The sequence below is a fragment of the Camelus ferus genome, chromosome X, assembly GCF_009834535.1.
Source record: "Camelus ferus isolate YT-003-E chromosome X, BCGSAC_Cfer_1.0, whole genome shotgun sequence".
Classification (NCBI taxonomy): domain Eukaryota; kingdom Metazoa; phylum Chordata; class Mammalia; order Artiodactyla; family Camelidae; genus Camelus; species Camelus ferus.
Window position 1 is genome coordinate 70,253,064 of NC_045732.1, and position 20,017 is coordinate 70,273,080.

General features: G+C 35.6%; 1 protein-coding gene across 1 annotated transcript in view; it reads right to left on the bottom strand.

Annotated features, from left to right (window-relative positions):
* The window catches only part of IL1RAPL2 (interleukin 1 receptor accessory protein like 2), an 809,106-nt gene that overhangs the window by 47,085 nt on the left and 742,004 nt on the right, over positions 1-20,017 (bottom strand). The window contains exon 6 of the mRNA XM_032475705.1: positions 6,306-6,435. Within this exon, the coding sequence (XP_032331596.1) occupies positions 6,306-6,435 (130 nt within the window). The remainder of the gene's footprint in view (positions 1-6,305; positions 6,436-20,017) is intronic.

Genomic DNA, 20,017 nt, shown 5'->3' on the forward strand with positions numbered 1-20,017 from the left:
GTGGGGTGCTTCAAGGCACTGAAAAGGCACAGTAGGAAGCTGTCAAAACAGACCCCATCATTTTGCCTTGGGGCTAACAACATATCCACAGCTCCATATTATTTTTCATTGGTGAGATATTAATAGGCTATTTTGTGTCTTTAATACAGGCTCACCCTATTTTAAGAATAAAATATTTTCATACCTGTATCACATTCCCTTCTTTTAAGAGCATTTTATTCATTCAAGAATAGTACATTAAGGTAAAGGTAGGGAAACAGAAAGCTGGAAAGTGGTGGAAGCAGGAATAAAGACTGAAACTCACAAACAAAGCCCATATTCAACTTGTAGCCTTTCAGGAATTGAAAGTACATTAAATTATTTGCATTTTAGGAAGCTGGTCTGTAATACCTTAAGATAAACTGAATATGTTTTTCAGGTCAAGAATTATAAAAGATTTGGTAAATTTGTTTTATAGTATTGCCTGAGGGAGAAAAACATTAGATATTAATAAGGAGATTTGTAAAGTGAGATTTATAATAAAAAAATTCTCTCCATTGGGACAAGGCAATTGCACTAAAATTCATGTAGTCTCCATTGACAATCAGATGCAATTCACAACCCTGCAGGGAAGCTTAAAGACTATTACTTCTTGTTTAATAAGACTAGTTCAATTTCTCTGGTATTTTTTATTAGCACTGTGGAATACATACCTCACTAGCAAAATTCTTTCTAAAATTTTCAAGTCTCTTGTAAGATTAATTAAAAGGAATTTCTGTAAAGGTGTGGAACCGGGTTGGCCTTGCTAGAATGTTCACACCCAAAGGCTACTTTTCATACATTCTATTATCCCACTTTGCAAGCCATTCCCATTAAGTTTAAACAGAGAAACAGAAGTTGGGAAATCCTCTCCTCATGATGGTTTCCACTGGGTCTCCTTCAAATAATTATTTGACTTCTCTGAATAGACATGGTAGAACTTGTAGAAAGCAGCTTGTTGCAAGGATGTTAAAATGTTAGATAAAAGGAACCAGATTTGTACAATTGTAGCTTATACAACTGCACATACTACATTCTTACAAATGAAATCTGGAGTCAGTGGAAAGGTTCTGATGCAGTTGTATAGGATAGGCTGGCAGTTGTGACTGGATACTACATTTGGGTTCACATTTCCTTAGGGCTCAGTCTCTTAGCAATATCAGAGACTTCAATAGGGCTATGCCAATTTCTGCCTAAAGGGAGATGAAGGGGAATCTGCACGCTCAGAGTGGAGTCTGAGTGCTTTGACATTAGACTACAAGTAAGGAGATACAAGGAACCATGATAGTCAAAGTAACCCAGAGAGCAAACAAATGAGAACTCCAAATTTAATAAAATATGCTAGTCAACCTGGAAAGTAATTGGTGAATGCAGAAGTAGCACTTATTGTATGTAGTCCAAGTGACATTATTTCATCAAGCCTTTGATAAATATCCAAGCTTTTTCCTTAGGTAGATTTTTTTTTCAAAGTCTTCTATTCCTCTGAGGCAATACTAAGAGATAAAAGTATGCTATATACTTCTAGGATCAAGCTGCTGACCAGGAAATGGAGAACCTAGGCAGTTGGTCAGTCCTTCTGCCAGATCCATTGCCTTTGTGGCATCTTCTCCATTAGTTAACTGCCTGAGAGCAATTTATTTACATTCCCACTTCTTAGATCTACTGGACAGTGTACTTCTGACATGTGTGCACAACACAAGAGCTGCGATTCAATTCAAATATGAAGTGAATACAATACCCTGAGGGAGAGCTATGCATCCAGAAGGAAATTTTGTTTCCAGAAATGCTTTTGAGAGGAATCCTCTACTTAATATCTTCAGCATTCTGCTGTCAGAACTTTTCCCTTTGGAGAATATGTGTGGGCTATGAAAGAGTGCAGATCTTCTCTTGGTTGAACTAATGGTATGATTAGCAACTTTTTTTCCCTAATAAAACTACCAGATTTGCTCCAGTCTGTCATGTTGTATAAAAATCTTGTTTCAAGGACATTGGCTTTGGGAGCTAGGAGATAGAATCTAGTAATTAACTCCTGTGTTAGCATAAATGGCCATAGCCTGAAGGAATTCCTGCACCCACACAAGCTCCCAAATAGATCATAGATTGTACACTTAATTTTACAGAATGGCTGACTGTGTGTTTCTCTTGGCCAGGAATTCCTGCCTCTTTGTTTGTATTTCTCTGATGGTGTCTCCAGTTAGTTAGTAGGGTTTTGTGAAATTTTCAAAACAAATGATGTTACTTTTCTCCTCTGCAAATATAGGTATGTTCCCTTTTTAGATTGGAAAAGTTGTGAATAATGGAGAAAGGATATAATAGAATTTTTTAAAAAATGACCTTTTGCAAGTCCTGAAAGTTTGCCTTCCTATAGCACTTAATATCTGGTTGATTCATTTGGCACCTAATATAGTGGCTGGGACTGGATTAAACTGTTTTACATATGTAATTTTTGTCTCCCATCACTAATCATTTGCTGCTAGAGCAGCAGCAGGGCCTAACTTTTCTTTTGTACAATGGTACAACCACTTTGGAGTATAGTTTGGCAGATTATTAAAAAGTTAGATAGTCCTGGAGAAGAAGGAGGACAGGAATTAAAAACTAAGGACATTTGAATGATGTATTGACTTCAGTGGATAATAATGTATCAATTTTGGTTCTTTAAAAAATGTTTTTAAAATTTACTTTTAATGGAGGTGCTGGGGAATTGAATCCAGGGCCTCGTGCATATTAAGTGAGCAATTTACTACTGAGCTATACCCTCCCCTCTCCTCGATTTTGGTTCTTTAATTGTAAGAAATGTAACACAGTAACTTAAGTTGTTAATAAGAGGATAAACTGGGTATAGGGTATGTAGGAATTCTCTATACTGTCTGCTATGAACGTAATGTTTGTTTCGCCTCACACAATTCATATGTTGAAATAGTCCCCTAATGTGATAGTATTAGAAGGTGAGGCTTTTGGGAGGTGATTAGGTCATGAGAGAGGAGCTCTAATGAATGGGATTAGTGCCCTTATAAAAGGGACTCTAGAGAGCTCCTCACCTCTTTTGTCATGCAAGACATGTGGGGGTACAGTGAGAAAATTGCCATCTACGAACCAGGAAGTGGGTCCTCATCAGTCATTGAATCTACTGGTGCCTTGACTTTGGACTTCCCAGTCTCCAGAACTATGAGAAATAAGTATTTGTTGTTTAGGTCACCCAGTCTATGAAATTTATAGCAGCCTGAATAGAATAAGATACTATCTTTACAATTTTTCTGTACATCTAAAAACTATTGTAAAAATAAAAGTTTTTTTAAAAAGCTAAAAAAAAGTAAGACAGTTAGACATACACCTATGATCTGATTTATCCATTCCATATCTAGACATGTATCACAGTAAAAAGGAAATATATGTGCATACAAAGGTGCATGCACATATGTTCATAGCAGCTTTATCTGTAATGGTCCTCAAACTGGAAACAATCCAAATGGCCATCAACAGTGAATGGTTAACCAAACTGTTTATATCCATATAATGGAATACTACTGAGCAATAAAAAAGAATGAACTATTGATACACATAACAAGATGGATGAATCTCAAAATAATTGTGTTTAGTGAAATAATCCAGACAAAAAAGTGTATATAGTCCATAATTCTGTTTATATAAAACTCTAGAAAATTCAAACTGATTTATGGTGACAGAAGGATATGTTGTGAAGGAAGGGCAGGAGAGGGGGAATTACCAAGGGACATCAGGAAACTTGTGTGTAATTTATGTGTACATTATGTTGATTATGGTGATGGTTTATAGGTGGATACATATATCAATCAGCCCTTACAGATTATACACTCTTTATAAATTGTATGCTTACTGTAAGTCAATTATACCCCAATAAACCTATTAAAAAATCTAATCAGTCATATATAGGAAAAAGGAAATAATTATCTTAAACTCATTTAACTACTACTTTTGATCATGAAGCATACTTCCAAGCTTTTTGGGAGTGGACATTTTGCTCCCATGTACCACTGTACCTACCACTGGCTCTTTGGGGACCAGTTTCTTTCTCTGAAAAATGAAGAGTGACCCTTAAAGACTTTTACAGGCAGATATGTTGAGACTTATTCTAAACATGTATCATTTGAAATAATTTAAAAGAAATTCATTTGCATTAATGTTATAAACTTTAACTTGAAATTGGCTAATAAAGTGTTACTTATCACTCCCTTAAAGTTTAAAAGGAAATTAATAGTTTAGAATTAATTTGTAAGTAGTATATTGATTATTTTTTTCCTGAATGTCTGTTTTATGCCAGGCAATTAATTAGGAGGTTTTTTAAGGGAAAAAAACAGCTTTATTGAGATATTATTTATATACCATACAATTCATCTGTTTAAACTACCCAATTCACTGCTTTTTAGTATATTCACAGATATGTGCAATAGTCAAACATTTGTAACATTTTCATCACCTCAGAAAAGAGCCTCAGACTCCTTAATGGGTATAGGGATTCCTTTTGGGGTGATGAAAACTTTTTGGAACTATATTGAGGTAGTGGTTGCACAATATTGTGAATATATTAGATGTCCATGAATTGTACACTTTAAAATAGTGCATTTTATATTACAAATATTGTATCCATTATATCAAAGAAAGTCCTACAAAACCCACCCATACACCTTAGGTATTTACCCCATCCCTCCATTCTGCCAGCCCTGAGCAAACACTAATGTACTTTCTGTCTCCATAGATTGGCCTATTCTAGATACTTTATATAAATGAAATCATATAATGTGTGGTCTTTTGTCACCCGCTTCTTTCACTAAGAATGTTTTCAAGGTTCATCCATGTTGTAGTGTGCATTAGTACTTCGTTCATTCCTTTTTATGGCCGAATAATATTCCACTATATGACTGTCCCACATTTTATTTATCCATGCATCAGTTCCTGGTCATTTAGGGTGTTTCCACTTCTTGTCTGTTATGAATAATGCTACTATAAACATTTATGTACAAGTTTTTCTGTGGATATATGTTTTGATTTCTCTTGGCTATCTATCTAGAAGAGGAATTGCTGATAATTCTATGTTTAACCATTTGAGCAATTTCAGAAAGTGGCTGCACCATTTTACATTCCCACCAGCAGTGTATAAGGGTTCCAGTTTCTCCACAACCTCACCAACACCTGTTATAATCTGACTTTTTGATTATAGCCATCCTAGTGAGTATGAAGTATTATAACATGGTTTTGATTTACATCTCCCTGATGACTAATAAATGTCAGGTATGTTTTCATGTACTTTCCCCCTAGAAATACGCTCATATGGACAATATTTTGCAGAGACTCTCAGGGGGTTCACAGACTTTCAAATTTCAATCCCTAGAGGGGAGTTATTGAGTAGACATATGACGAGAACTGTCATGGTAGTTATTATAAATTACATTTAATCATAGTAAATAATATAATGTATACTATTTATTTTACATTGCTATATAGTCGATAAGAAAAGTGAAAGAACACATTTTAACATTAGTTGCACTGAAATACTGGATTGCTTTCCACTACATTCTTACTAGGGGTAGTGGGTAGGGGTCACAATTCCTATTGGAGTGAGAAAAGTACATTATATAACACCATCTCTGAAATCAAAGGGCAACCCCATAGACTGAGGTAGGAAAAATTACCTATCCATTATTTGTACAAATGTGATCATACACGTAAGATTGGAAAGCCAATAGAATAGGTGTCAATACACCAGGGAGGTATCTATGTAACAGAGTGAAAAGAGGTCTAGGGAGGTGCTAACCTGAAAGTCACTTTCAGGATGAGCAGTGGGTACTGGGAAAAATAAACACTAACAAGAGTCAACAGTTATTTTGGCAAGTACTAGCTTCCTACTGCCACCACAGCTTTACACCTATGACATATGAAAGTTGTCTGTTCCCAGGGAGTAAATGAACATTTGCCCTGTGGTCTGAGGAGTCATCTACGAAGTTTGGATCTTTGCTGGGACTAGAATAACAGTGACCTAAGCTTTGAAACCTCAAAAGAACTTGCTTAGGCAGCTTGGAGAGGATCATTATACCCCATGGTATATTCTTAAACCTGAGAAAACCTCCTTCTATTGGAAGCTTATACATTTGCATTTCTTAAGGCAGTAAGCCTCACTCTCTCCACCAGCTCAGCTTTTACAAAATGGAATGACTTGGAGTTGCAATTAAAATCTCAGGCAGAAGCTCTTCTAGGATGTTCCATTGCTTAACTGCAAAGACAGCAAAGAAAAATAAGCAGTCCAAGTTCTGTACCTTATTTCACCTTCTCTAATGTGACCTGCCAGTTCCTCAATGAACTTCTCCCCTTTCATCCAATAAATCATTGGTCCGGACTCTCCACTGAATCCAAAGAATGCTTTGCAAGGGATGTTCAGAGGCTTACCTGAGAATGACAGAGAAAAAGAAATGAGCAAATAGCTCTTGGTTATCACTGGGAGACAGAAAAGTACCATTTAACATCCAAAGGAAAACTCAGAGGTGACCCATTTTCAACTCTTCCAATCATCTTATCACTGTAAATGAGAAAAAAATTTAAATAGTTACAAGGGCTTCTGGGAAATTAAAAAATTCAAGATATTATGAAAAATGAGAAAGTGAAGAAAGTTACTAAGTCTTTCTAACTGCTTATTTTTACTGCCTCCCTCCTAGGGACCAATATGAAAGAATTAAATGGAAAGAACCCTCTTTTATTTTTCTTTTTTGAGAATATTAATAACTGCTTATTTGGACTTGCCTTTGAAGTTAACATTAATGAAAGGGTAAGTTAACTTTTGATTGGTGAGAAAACATATAATAGACTATCCACTATTACTAAGATTGCAGAGGGTAAATTTACTAATTCTAATTATTGTATATTCTAGGAAAAATTGGATAATACAAATCAAAGGAAGACTTTTTAATTACAAATATACCTATGAAAAGTACATGCAGGGAAATCTCAATCTAACTATATCTTCTATAGTCTGTGTGTCACCCATAGTACTTAAAGAATTCTAGGCAATACTGCAGCTTTTTGTAATGCATTTTTGTGACTATAGCTAAAAGTTTTGTTTTAATTGTAAATTTATCATCAAATATATAAGCAATTATTTTTTGCTGGCATTGATTTTATTTTCTTCTTGCAAAGTAGATCAGTAAGAGAAGAATGGTATAGAGAGCACAATCTTGACCTTTCTGACAAAGAAAGCCCCCAATTCATAAATCATGACATAACATATCATTTTTCTCTATAACATGCAATTTTTGTCCTGGTTGGAGCACTAGATAAAGCAATTTCAAAAATATTGTTTTCCTCGTGGAGTACATGGTGAACTTATTCCCATAATTGCTCTTGAGCTGTGGACAATTTCACCATTCTATTCTTAAATTGATCCAAACTTCCATGTTCTAGGAATGATTATTTTCTGGGAACCTTTCTATTTAATCATTGTAACTAGCAGGTGGATTTCTTTGAAGATCATTTTCACCTAGAAACAATTTTAATGGGAGTTCTGTTCTACATTGACACAAAGTAGAAATTAAGAAAACCCCATAGACATATGGATGCTGCGTGATAGGCTGGGCTTAACCATAAGTGACTTGTTGCCAGATATTTGTCTTTTTATAGTGTAAGTTTATATCTCAGCAAAATGACATGTCATGGACCTTTGGTATCATTCAATTATTGTCAAAAGCTGTGATATCAATAGTTTTTCATATATGTCTAACACAAATCTGAAACAAGATTATTCATTGTTGCTTTGAACATGTGTTTTGTGATATACACGTGTGGAAAAAATGAAAGATAGCCTTGTTTAGTGTAAAATGCACTAGATGAAGAGTTAAGAGATTTCAATCCTTGTTTTGGATCTATCATAAAATAGTAAACTACCTAGCCCTGGGTGGAGTACCTAATCTTTTACAAACTGATTTCTCATGTATATAATGAGGATGGTAATAATACCCTGGAAGCTCAGATAAGACAATGTCTACAAAAGTGCTTGGTAGACTCAGAAGTCCCACCTGAATTTAGCATGGTTGTATTTTCCTTCTGAGGCTTGGTCTTTCAAAAAGTCAAATTTGAGGCAAAATCCGATGTGGATAACAAGATAGATAAGTGTTCATTTTGACCCTGTCAATCTCATGTCCTTTTATATATGAGCTTCTATAGGGTAATATCCTTCTCTTATCGATGCTCTGTAAGTATTTCCTGGATTCTAGAGTAGGTGTGATTCATCCAGCAGGCCCTGAGTTCTTTAAACCTGAACATAATTTTTTTAATGCCTTACTATTCTTCATTCTCATGAAACTGAAGGTATTACAGAACGTCAAACTACATGGCAAAAGATCCAGAGACTATGATAAACATTATTATAAGGAATCCCAGTTGTTAAAACTACCAGTATATACACTTATACAAGTAAGTTCCGGTTGTCACTCCTTTGGGGTATGTTGAAAGAATATATCAAATAAAGTACCTTTTAGTGATTCCTACTATGTGGGTACTCAGGCCTGGTTTGATTTTAATGGAAAAAGACAATTACAGCAATGTGCAAAAATGTGCCTCCTTGAGGTGGTCTATCAAAAATGACATCATTTGCTCTTTCCTTGGCACTATACAACGGGTACTGACTATTGCAGCAGTTTCTGCTGGGAATGTTTTTACTCTCCTGTCTTGTTAAATAAATGCAAGAGACAGATATTTCAGTGGTCTAGTTTCTACAAATGCTGAATAAATATCCTGAAGCCTTTGTCAATGGCCAAAACAAGAAAAATGTCCAACCATTAGATGTAATACTCTGAGAGTCCCAAAATGATCAGCTCTTGTGCTAGACAGTGACAATCAATGTGTACCAGGGTGTGGGCACCTCTTCTTCCAAAAGACCTGGGAGGGATCTTAGCATTGATTGGGCAAATAACCTGAAACAGAGCCTCTCCAGGCATTTCTAAAATCTGGCCTATGTGCATGTGCAAACTCCTATCTACCATTTTCATCTATTTTCTACTGTATTGTTTTGCCTCCAGACATTTTCAAAGATATTCTTATAGTACTGTCTATCCTACTAGTGTAGATGACCAACTCATATTTGTATATAAAGAAGATTATACAGTAGGTTGAAGACTATTAAAATAAAAATAACTGTGAGTTTCTTGATGTTTTGTGCTATTCACAAGGTAATGGCTTCAGACATGACTCCCTTTTAAAGGTTCAGCCTGTATTACTAGCAATTTATCACTTTATTAAGTGACAGTCAACAAAACATATGTCCACGCAAAGACTTGCACATGAGTTTTCACAGCAGCTTTATTTGTAATAGCCAAAAACTGAAAACAGTCCAAATGTTTATCAACAGGTGGAGGAATACTTTGGTATATCCATACAAAAAAAATTTCATTAGGTATTAAAAGTATGGAGTACTGATACACACTATAACATACGATTTTAAGATTTCAAAACAATTATACTAAGTTAAAAGGCCAGACAAAAGAGTACATGCTTTATGTTTCTATTTACATAAAATTCTTGGAAGTTAAAATTAATCTACAGTTTCTTAAAAAGTTGAACATTTGCCATGTGATCCAGCCATTATTTATATAGAACTGAAAGCCTCTGTCTGTATAAAGACTTGTACACAAATATTCGTATCAGCTTTATTTTTCTTAAATGAGGTATAATTGACATAATATTAGTTCAGGTGTACAATATAATGACTTGATATTTGTATATATTGCAAAATGATCATCACAATACATTTTGTTGACATCTGTCACCATACATAGTCACACATTTATTTTTTCTTGTGATAAATGCTTTTAAGCTCTACTCTCAACACCTTTCAAAATGCGATACAGTATTATTAACTATAGTCACCGTGTTGTACATTACACTCCCCATGATTTATTCATTTTGTAACCAGTAGTTTATACCTACTAACCCCCCATGTTTCCCACTCACCACAACCCCCAACTCTGGCAACCACCAGTCTGTGTCTACGAGCTTGTTTTTTGTTTTCTTGTTTGTTTGTTTTGGATTCTACATATGGGTGAGATCACACAGTATTTGTCTTTCTCTGTAGAACTTATTTCACTTAGTGTAATGCTCTCAATGTCTATGTATGTTGTTGCAAATGGTGAGATTTCATTCTTTTTTAAGGCTGAACAATATCTCATTTTACACACACACACACACACACACACATTTTCTTTATCTGTTCATCCACTGATGTGCACTTAGATTGTTTTCATATCTTGGCTACTGTAAATAATGTTGCAATGAACATAGAGGTGCAGATACATTTTCGAGACAGTGTTTTCATTTTTGGGGATAAATAATCGGAGTGGAATTACTGAATCATATTGAAGTTCTATTTTTATTTTTTGAGAAAACTCCATAATGTTTTCCATAGTGGCTACACTAATTTACATTTCTACCAACAGTAAAGAAAGTTTCTCTTTTTGCCACATCCTCACCAATACTTGTTTTTTTATTTTTATTTTTCATTTTTTTGGTAATAGCCATTCTAACAGGTGTGAGGTAATCTCATTGTGGCTGTGATTTGCATTTCTCTGATAATTAGTGATGTTGAGCATCTTTTCATGTGCTTGTTGGCTATTTGTATGTATTCTTTGGAAAAATGTTTGTTCAGATCTTCTGGCCATTTTTAAATCAAATTGTTGGGTTGTTTTTGTTTTTGTTTTTTTTGGTTAAGTTTGCTTTGCTATTGAGTTGTATGTGTTCTTTATATATTTTGGATATTAACCACTTGTCATATATATGATTTACAAATATGTCCTCCTATTCAGTAGGTTGCCTTTTCATTGTTGATGGCTTTCTTTACTGTGCAGCTTTTTTTTGTTTGATGTAATCTCATTTGTTTATTTTTGTTTTTGTTGCTTTTACTTTTGGAGTCAGATTTAAAAAATCATCTCCAAACTGACCAATATCAAGGAACTTACTGCCTATGTTTTACTCTAGGAGTTTTATAGTTTCATGTCTTTCATTCTAGTCTTTAATCCATTTTGAGTTAATTTTTGTGTATGGTATAAGACAGTCATCCAGTCTAATTCTTTTCTGCATGGTTGTCCAGTTTTCCCAACAACATTTATTGAAAATACTGGCCTTTCCCCATTGTATATTTCTGACTCCTTTGTCATAAATTAATTGACCATATATGTGTGGGTTTATTTCTGGGCTCTATATTCTATTCCACTGATCTATGTGTCAGTCTTTTATGCCAATACTATACTGTTTTGATTACTATACCTTTGTAATATAGTTTTAAATCAGGGAGCATCATGCCTCCAACTTTGTTCTTTCTTAAAGTGCTTTGGCTATTAATGTCCTTTATGGTCCCATGCAAATTTTATGATTGTTTATTCTGTTTACGTGAAAAAATGTCATTGGAATTTTGATATATTGCATTGAATCTATAGGTTGTTTTGGGTCATATAGACATTTTAACAATATTATTTCTTCTAGTATATGAGCATGGAATATCTTTCCATTTATTTTTGTCTTCTTCCATTTCGTTCATAATGTCTTATACTGTTCAGTGTACAGGTCTTTCAACTCCTTGATTAAATTTTTATTCCTAGGTATTTTATTTTTTGATGCAATTGTAAATGGAATTTTTTCTTAATTTCTTTTTATGATAGTTTGTTATTAGTATATAGAAATGTAACAGATTACTGAATATTGATTTTGTATCCTGTAACTTTACTGAATTTGTTTACTAGTTCTACTAGTTTTTTGGTGGTCTTTAGAATTTTCTATACATAATATGTCATCTGCAAATATTGACAGTTTAAATTTTTCCCTTCCATTTTAGATGCTTTTATTTCTTTTTCTTGATTAATTGCTCTGGTTAAGACTTCCAATACTCTGTTGAATAAAAATGGTGAAAGTAGGCATTCTTGTCTTGTTCCTAATCTTAGAAGTAAAGGTTTTAGCTTTTCACCATTGAGTATGATGTTAGATATGGTCTTGTCATACATGACCCTTATTATGTTGAGGGAGATTTCTTCTATAGCCACTTTGTTGAAAGTTTTTTTAATCATACATGGAAGTTAAGTTGAATTTTGTCAAATGCTTTTTCTGCCTCTGTTGAGATCATATGATTTTTAGCCTCCTTTTTTTTTTTCAAAATAATGTATCACATTGATTTGCAGTTGTTTAGCCTTCTTGAATGCCTGGAATAAATCCCACTCGATTATAGGGTACAATCCTTTTAATAAATTGTTGAATTTGGTTTGCTAATGTTTTGTGAGGATGTTTGCATCTATTTGCATCAGGGACGCTGGTCTGTAATTTTATTTTCCTGTGGTGTCTTAGTCTGGTTTGGTTATCATGGTAATGCTAGCCTTGTTAAATGAGTCTGAAAGTGTTCCCTTCTCTTCAGTTTTTTGGAAGAGTTTGAGAAGGATTGGTATTAATCCTCTGTTAGATGATGGGTAGAATTCATCAGTGAAGCCATCTCGTTCTGGACTTCTGTTTGCTGGGAAGTTTTTGATTACTATTTAATCTCCTTACTAGTAATTGGTCTGTTCAGATTTTCTTTTTTCACGATTCAGTCTTCGAAGTTTGTATGTTTCTAGGAATTTACTTATTTCTTCTAGGTTGTCCAGTTTGTTTGCATATAATTTTCATAGTAGTCTCTTAAGATCCTTTTATCTGTGGTATCATTTGCAATGTCTTCTCTTTCATTTTTTATTTTAATTATGTGAGCCCTCTCTCTTTTTCTTGTGGTGAGTCTAGCTAAAAGTTTGTCAATTTTGTTTACTCTTTCAAAGAACCAGCTCTTAGTTTCATTGATTTTTTTCTATTGTCTTTTTAGCCTCTATTTCATTTATTTCCACTCTGATCTTTGTTATTTCCCTCTTACTAACTTTAGGATTCATTTGTTTTTATTTTTTTTACTTCCTTGAGGTATAGTTAGGTTATTTATTTGAGATTTTTCTTGTTTCTTGAGGTAGACATTTATTGCTATGAACTTCCCTCTTAGAATTGCCTTTGCTGCATCTCATAAATTTCAGTATGTTGTATTTCCATTTTCACTTTTCTCAAGGTATTTTTTGATTTCTTTTTTGACTTCTTTGTTGACCCACTTCTTGTTTGGTAGCATCTTGTTTAATATTCATATATTTGTGTATTTTCCAGTTTCCTTCTTTTAAGTTATTTTTAGTTTCATACCATTGTTGTTGAAAGAATGCTTGATATGATTTCAATATTCGCTTAAATTTATTAATACTTCTTCTGTGGCCAAACATGATCTATTCTGGAGAATGTTCCAAGTGCACTTGAGAAAAAATGTATATGCTACTGCTTTTGGATGAAATAGTCTGTGTATATCTTTTAAGTCCATCTGGCCTAATCTGTTATTTAAAGGCAATGTTCCTTATTGGTTTTTGGTCTGGATGATCTATCTGTTGATTTAAGTAGGGTACTAAAGTCCCCACTATCATTGGATTGCTTTCTATTTCTCCCTTTATGCCTGTTAATGCAAGCATACCTCAGAAATATGGGTATGGTTCCAGAGCACTGCAATAACATGAATATTGCAATAAAGCAAGTCCCACAATTTTTTTGGTTTCCCAGTGTGTATAAAAGTTATGTTTACATTATACTATATTCTGTTGTATAAGAGCATTGTTATGTCTAAAAAATATATCTTAATTTTAAAATGCTGCTGGAAAAATGGTGCTGATAGACTTGCTTGATGCAGGGTTGCCATCAATCTTCAATCTGTTAAAAACAATATCCTCAAAACGCAATAAATTGAAACAAATAGATGAGTTATGCCTGTATGTGCTTTAATATATTAAGGTACTCCTATGTTAAGTGCATAAATATTTACCAATGCTATATCCTCTTGTTGAATTGACCCCTTTATCATTATGTAATACCCTTCCATTATGTAATGAAATCTGATTTGTGATTGGTTGAATCTGTGGATACAAAATTCTCAGATATGAAGGGTTGATTGTATACAGTAATGTGTTTTGGTGTAGGTCTCTTTGGGTTCCTCTTACTTGGAACTCTGGGCTTCCTGGATCTGGATGTCTATTTCCTTTCCTAGGTTAGGGAAGTTTTCATCCATTATTTCTTCAAATAAGTTGTATGGCCCTTTCTCTCTCTCTCCTTCTGGGACCTCTATAATGTAAATGTTAGTCTGTTTGATATTGTCTCATAGTTACCTTAAACTATCTTTACTTTTTAAAATTCTTATTCCTGTTCTGATTGGGTGAGTTCTTCTGCCTTGTCTTCAAGTTCATTGGTCCTTTCTTTGCTTTACCTAGTCTGCTATTGAGGCCCTCAAGTGTATTTCTCAGTTCACTTACTGTATTCTTCAACACTGTGACTTCTGTTTGGTACTTTCTTACAGTTTCTGTCTCTTTGTTGAAGTTCTCGTTATACTCATTCATTCTTCCCCCCAATTTGGTGAGCATTTGTATAACCATTACTTTGAACTCTTTATCAAGTAAATTACTTATTTCCATTTCATTAAGTTTTTTCTGAAGTTTAATTTTGTGTTTTTCTTGGAACATATTCTCTGTTTCTCTATTTTGCTTGACTCTAGAGTTGGTTTCTATGCATTAGATAGAACAACAACTTCTCTCAGTCTTAAAGTGTTGACCTCACATAGGAGATGAAGCTTGTTGTTCAAGCCTTAGTTCTTTGTTGTCTCTCAAACCTTTGTGATTGTTCAAGCAGTCTATTATATTTTAATAGCTCCCAGTAATTTAGGGTGTGCCAAGACTTGTCAGTGTTCCAAAGGGGAGGATTTCAGTCAGCACTTAAATCTGGCTGATTGGAACTCAGACCCTCAGGCAGCAGCTTTTAAAAGCTAAAAAGTGGGGCTCCAGATGAGTCTGTAAGCTCCTTCCTGGGAAACACAGGTGAGCTAGAGTGAGGCAGAGGGAGAGCACAAAGATGGAGTCCCTCAGCCTGCATCCCCTGAAAGCACTTCCATAGCCTCTAGGTGTGAGCCAAACTTGAAGGTTTCCCCTCAGGCTGAAGCCCCAGGACTAACAAGTAGGCTTTTAACTGAAAGACTAGGGGTGTGTTTCAGTCTGCTGTCTGTGCAGTGTCCTGAGGGTGGTTGTCTGCCAAGAACTATGTCTTCAATTGTTATAGTCTTATAGGACCCAGAAGGACACAAGCCTCCTGACTCCCAGACCCAGATGACTAAGGGTCATTTCCTGGATAGCAGCTGCAAAAATCAAGGCACCAGATATAAAATCTGGGGCACCAGGCACACGTAAGAGTTCCTCTCTAAGAGATACTGGTGCTCTGGGATGCGACAGAGGGAGAGCACAAAGATAGTGCCAGCCCTCTGAGGTCTCTGGAAAGGTTTATAGTCAGCCTTTAGATGTGTTTAATTAGAAGCCCGCCCCTCAGGCTGCAGCTATGATGATAGCTAATAAGCCTCTTTCACAGAAAGATTGAGCTCCTGGGTCTGTTGCTTCTTCTTGTGCCGTGAGTAGAAGCTGTTTAAGAATGCTTTCTCTGTTGGTTACAGTCCTTTTGGACCTGCAAGCATAAGCCCTACTGGCCCCTAGAGCCAGGTGATGTAGAGGTGTCTACTGGCAGCAGCTGTAAAAATCAAGGCACCAGATGTAAAAACTGGGAAACCAGACACATGTAAAAGTTCCCCTCTGGGAGATACTGGTGTTCTGGAGCAGGCAGAGAGAAAGTGCAAAGATGGTATCCACTAAGAAAAGAAAAAAAAAAAAAAAAGATGGTGCCTGTCAGCTTTAGCAAGGAAGGAGAGTGTGAAAATGGCAGCCAGCAGCCTTTGGCCCTAGAATACTGATGCTTTAAGATTAGCAAATTAATCTCTTTCACATAAAGGCTGAGCACTTCTCAAATGGCTGCTTCTCTGCTGGGCCTTGGGGTGAGTGAATCCATATGTGAGCCCTTTAAGAGCTGTTTCTCAGTTTGCTACAGCTCTTTGGGTCTCAGAGACATAAATTTTGTTGTTTTTCAAAGCCAAATGTCTGAGAAGCTCATCTCTTAGATGGATATCTTAAGAATTGGGGTGACTGATGTGGTGTATGGATTCTTCACTCCTCAGGAAGAAGTTTCAAGTTGGTGAGTTCTCTATTGTGGGCTGCCCCAATTGGGATGGTATTTTTATGGTGAGTTTATATCCCAGCCTCTTCACCTCAATGTTGCCATTTTCTCACTTGCTGTGAAGGAGTTTCGTAGCTAGTTTTCAGGTCTTTTTCCCACCTGGTGTGCTTGTGGGAGGAGTTGATCTTCCTATGTTATCATCTTGAATCACTTCCCCATATCATCTTTATTTGCATTAGCTCAAAACAACTCAAATTTTGATCAATAATCAAAGGAGCGTTATTGATACATTCTACAACATGAATAAAATTCAAAACCATTATGTAGAGCGAAAAAAGCCAGATACAAAAGACCACATATTGTATGATTCTATTTACATGAAATCTTCAGAAAACACATGACTATACAAACAGAAAGCAGATCAGTAGTTACTTATGGCTGGGTCAGAGATTGACTGAAAACCTGAAGGAGGAAACTCTTAGGAAATGACGGAAATGTTTTAAAGCTGTTTTATGGTGATGGCTGCACTAATGTGTATATTTACTAAAAGCCATTGAAAGATACACTTACATGGGTAAATTGTATGATATGTACATTTCAGCTCAATAAAGCTGTTATAAGTAAAAATAAAAATCCACGTCCTTAGGAAGTTTACATCTGGGAGGGGAAAGTGGAAGAGGTGAAGGCCAATACACAAAATAAATTAAATATAATGTAAGTTGTATACATGTTCTAAGTGATCTCAATTTTTGTATTTTCAAAGCTAAAGTCATTACTTTAATCACTGAATTGTCTATGCATAAGTTTCCTGCTAGCCCAAAGACACTTTTTCATATTTCAAATCCATATAATTGCTCTGGGACAACTTTAAAAGAACCAGAGACTGAATTATCTAATGTGAGAGAATTGCAGGTAAGAGTGGAATAATAAAATCTATTTAATTTTCACCACACATCTTAATCTCCCTCTGAATCTGGACTTTCTAAGAATTTCTCAAGGGCAAAAATTTGACTTTCAATTTCTGTATCTAGATCTGCCCCCTCCTCCCATCCCTCAATGGGCTATGGATTTTATAAAGGCCACACATAACTGTCAATGCACTATTGTTGCCACATCATTGTTCTTCATTCTTTGTTTTCTCTTTAAACTATTTTCAACAAACCGCTTTTAATGTCTCTTTTAAACTGTCCTGTTATCTCTATTTCTTGGGATGCAATATTTTCCATTTGTGTCAGCACATGGATGGTGGTTAATTTTCTTGTGAGATTTGTAAATTCTATTACTGTGTTTTTATCTATAGCAGGGATTGTTTTCTGTGGGAGACCAGGGTGGCAAGGGCTATGAAAGCATTCCCTCAGAGTGGTTCCAAGTTTCCTTCTGCCAAGTCCTTACAAGTTTCACTGGTTTGGAAACAGTTTTTCTGTTAATTTCTTAGCTTGGGGTTTTATACCACATGCGGGTTGTGTGGATTTAAAGTCCACATCCATGCTTGGTATAAGTTTAGAGTTCTGATTTCTCTGGAGTGTATCTTTTCATTCATGGCCCTGGCCCTGGACAGAATGTGAATTTCTTGGCTACTTTCCTAGACCATTGAGTAGAGTTTTCTAGTCCCCATTTCATAGAGTTTCAGGCTTTATACATCATTCAGGCTTCTAGATTTTTGCTGGGATCTCATTTCCAGCTCCACACTTTACACAGATCTGTGGCTCTATGGTCTAACCCTCAGCTCAGGCCTTAGACCCCTAAGGTCCCTATTTGGTTCTGATATCCCAAGGAGGTATTTAGCTTGAGTTTATGCTCCCTTCTCTGGACTTGAGTTCCCTTTTCATTCCTAAAGCTTGGGAATGTCCCTTACTTGCTTTCGCTCTGGGCATATAGAATCTTGTTTTATTTTGACCAGCATTTTTCTGTGTTTAGAACAAGAGATGAGTCTTTACCATATCAATTCAGTCTATCATATTAACTAGTTGTCTGAAATTCCACCACAGAAATCTGTAAGTTGTATATCTTAGGTCTGAATGATCAAATTAATTTTATTTTCATCCAAGGAGTTTAACATTCTTGTTACTGCTAACATAAACGAAGATTCTCCTTTCCCTGGGCTCACACTTAGATTTGACCTTTACAAGATGAGATGTGTTTTATGTCCTTCAGTTTGTAGCTTCAACTTTCAAAAAGTTTATTCCTTCAGAAAAGAATCCATAATTAGGGCGCACACCTTTTGTTTATTTGCACATGAGGTGCTGAGAATGTCTTGGGTCATATGTTCTAGTCTAGCTGGTCAATGTTAGGATGCATGAAACATAGGAGGTACTTTCAGTTGTGAGACAAATTTTAAGAAGTTTGTTCTAAACATGTTACTTAAGTCAATTAGCTAATTAGTTCCTCAAAAATTTACAGCAGAGCTGAGGTTGTCATTATATTAATGTCATTTTCACTCATGTGCATTGGAATATGCCTTTTCTTAAGTGAAGGAAAAAGGGTAGAGTCACAACTTGCATATGAGGAATGCCCATTAAGAATCTGTGTGATAGTGAGTATCATCTGGCCAGTATGTTACAGAGGGGAAAATCTGAGAGCCACTGATACAGGGTGTGGTTTTCCTGAGTTGAAGAGAAACATATATTCTTTCATCTTGAAAATTTACACACATACACACACACACACACACACACACACACACACACACACAGAAAAATAGCTCAAGTGTGGTTGAATCACAAGATAGCTCTTCATTGCTCATACTGCCCTTTCCTGTCAATCATCTAATATGCCAAGTAACCATTTGTAGCCCAAACTATACTGGTGAAAACACCAGGGTCCTTGATTTATCTGAAATTACATTCTCAAACTGAATGGATCATTGAGATTTAGACACAGACTCAGACAGATATAAAATGACTTTCCTGAGGTAAAATAATGATCCAGCTGAAAAAATAATTCATGGCTTTTAATATGTTGATACTGTATTCAATCTTCTAGAGACAGTGTTGCCTTCCCATTTCTACATATCCAGAAAAGAAAGGAGCCTTGACATTCCAGAATGATTTTGTGCAGCTTTCCCCCTACTTCTTTCTAAAGAAGAACCTTCTCCCCATCATTTTAAAACATCATTGATATAGCCACTGAAGTGAATTATAAATTTTAGTTGAGAGCAAGGTATTATGAGGCTGAAGGCAGGAAGAAATAATGTATTTCTTCCAGTAAGATTCATAGGGACATGAAAAGTTGATGAGGCAGAGACAGGGTTTGGTGGTCCCAGATGGTAAAAACTATAGCATGGTAGGGTTTTCTTCCCAGAAAAGAGTAAAACTCCGTAAGAGAAGAAAGTGGGTACCAAAGCTAATTAACTGGGGAAAGAAGAAGACTGGCAGAAAATCACTGAGCACCCTGACACGAATTTGGAAATGGTTAAAAATGTGTGTGCGTATGTGTGTGTGTGTGTGTGTGTGTGTGAGAGAGAGAGAGAGAGAGATGGAGGGGGGAGACACTCAAGGTTTCTACTGTTTCTTACTATTCCTTGTTTTACAATGCATGGAAAGCCAGAAAATCTTGTTACGGATGATGCCCACAGTTATTTGTCCACGATAGAGACAAGTAGCATAGCAGCAGGTCTCAAAGATGAGAGAGAACACTGTTTTCATGATGAAAGTATAAGCAATGAAGTTGCTTTGATCTATAATTGGCTCTTAGGGACAAGTGGTACAAAGTCCAGTGGAAGATTAATTGTTTAGAGTTATGGGACTTACCAAGCTGTCTCGTCAAGTAGGCTCAATCCCAACAGAAGTTTCTGTTACTGAATTTCATCAAGGGCGAATAAGCAGAACTCCCTTTGTGATTACATAGCATGCCCATAAACCTCACTTATTTTACCTCTTTCATCTCCTTAGAACAGGGATTGGCTGGCTCTGTG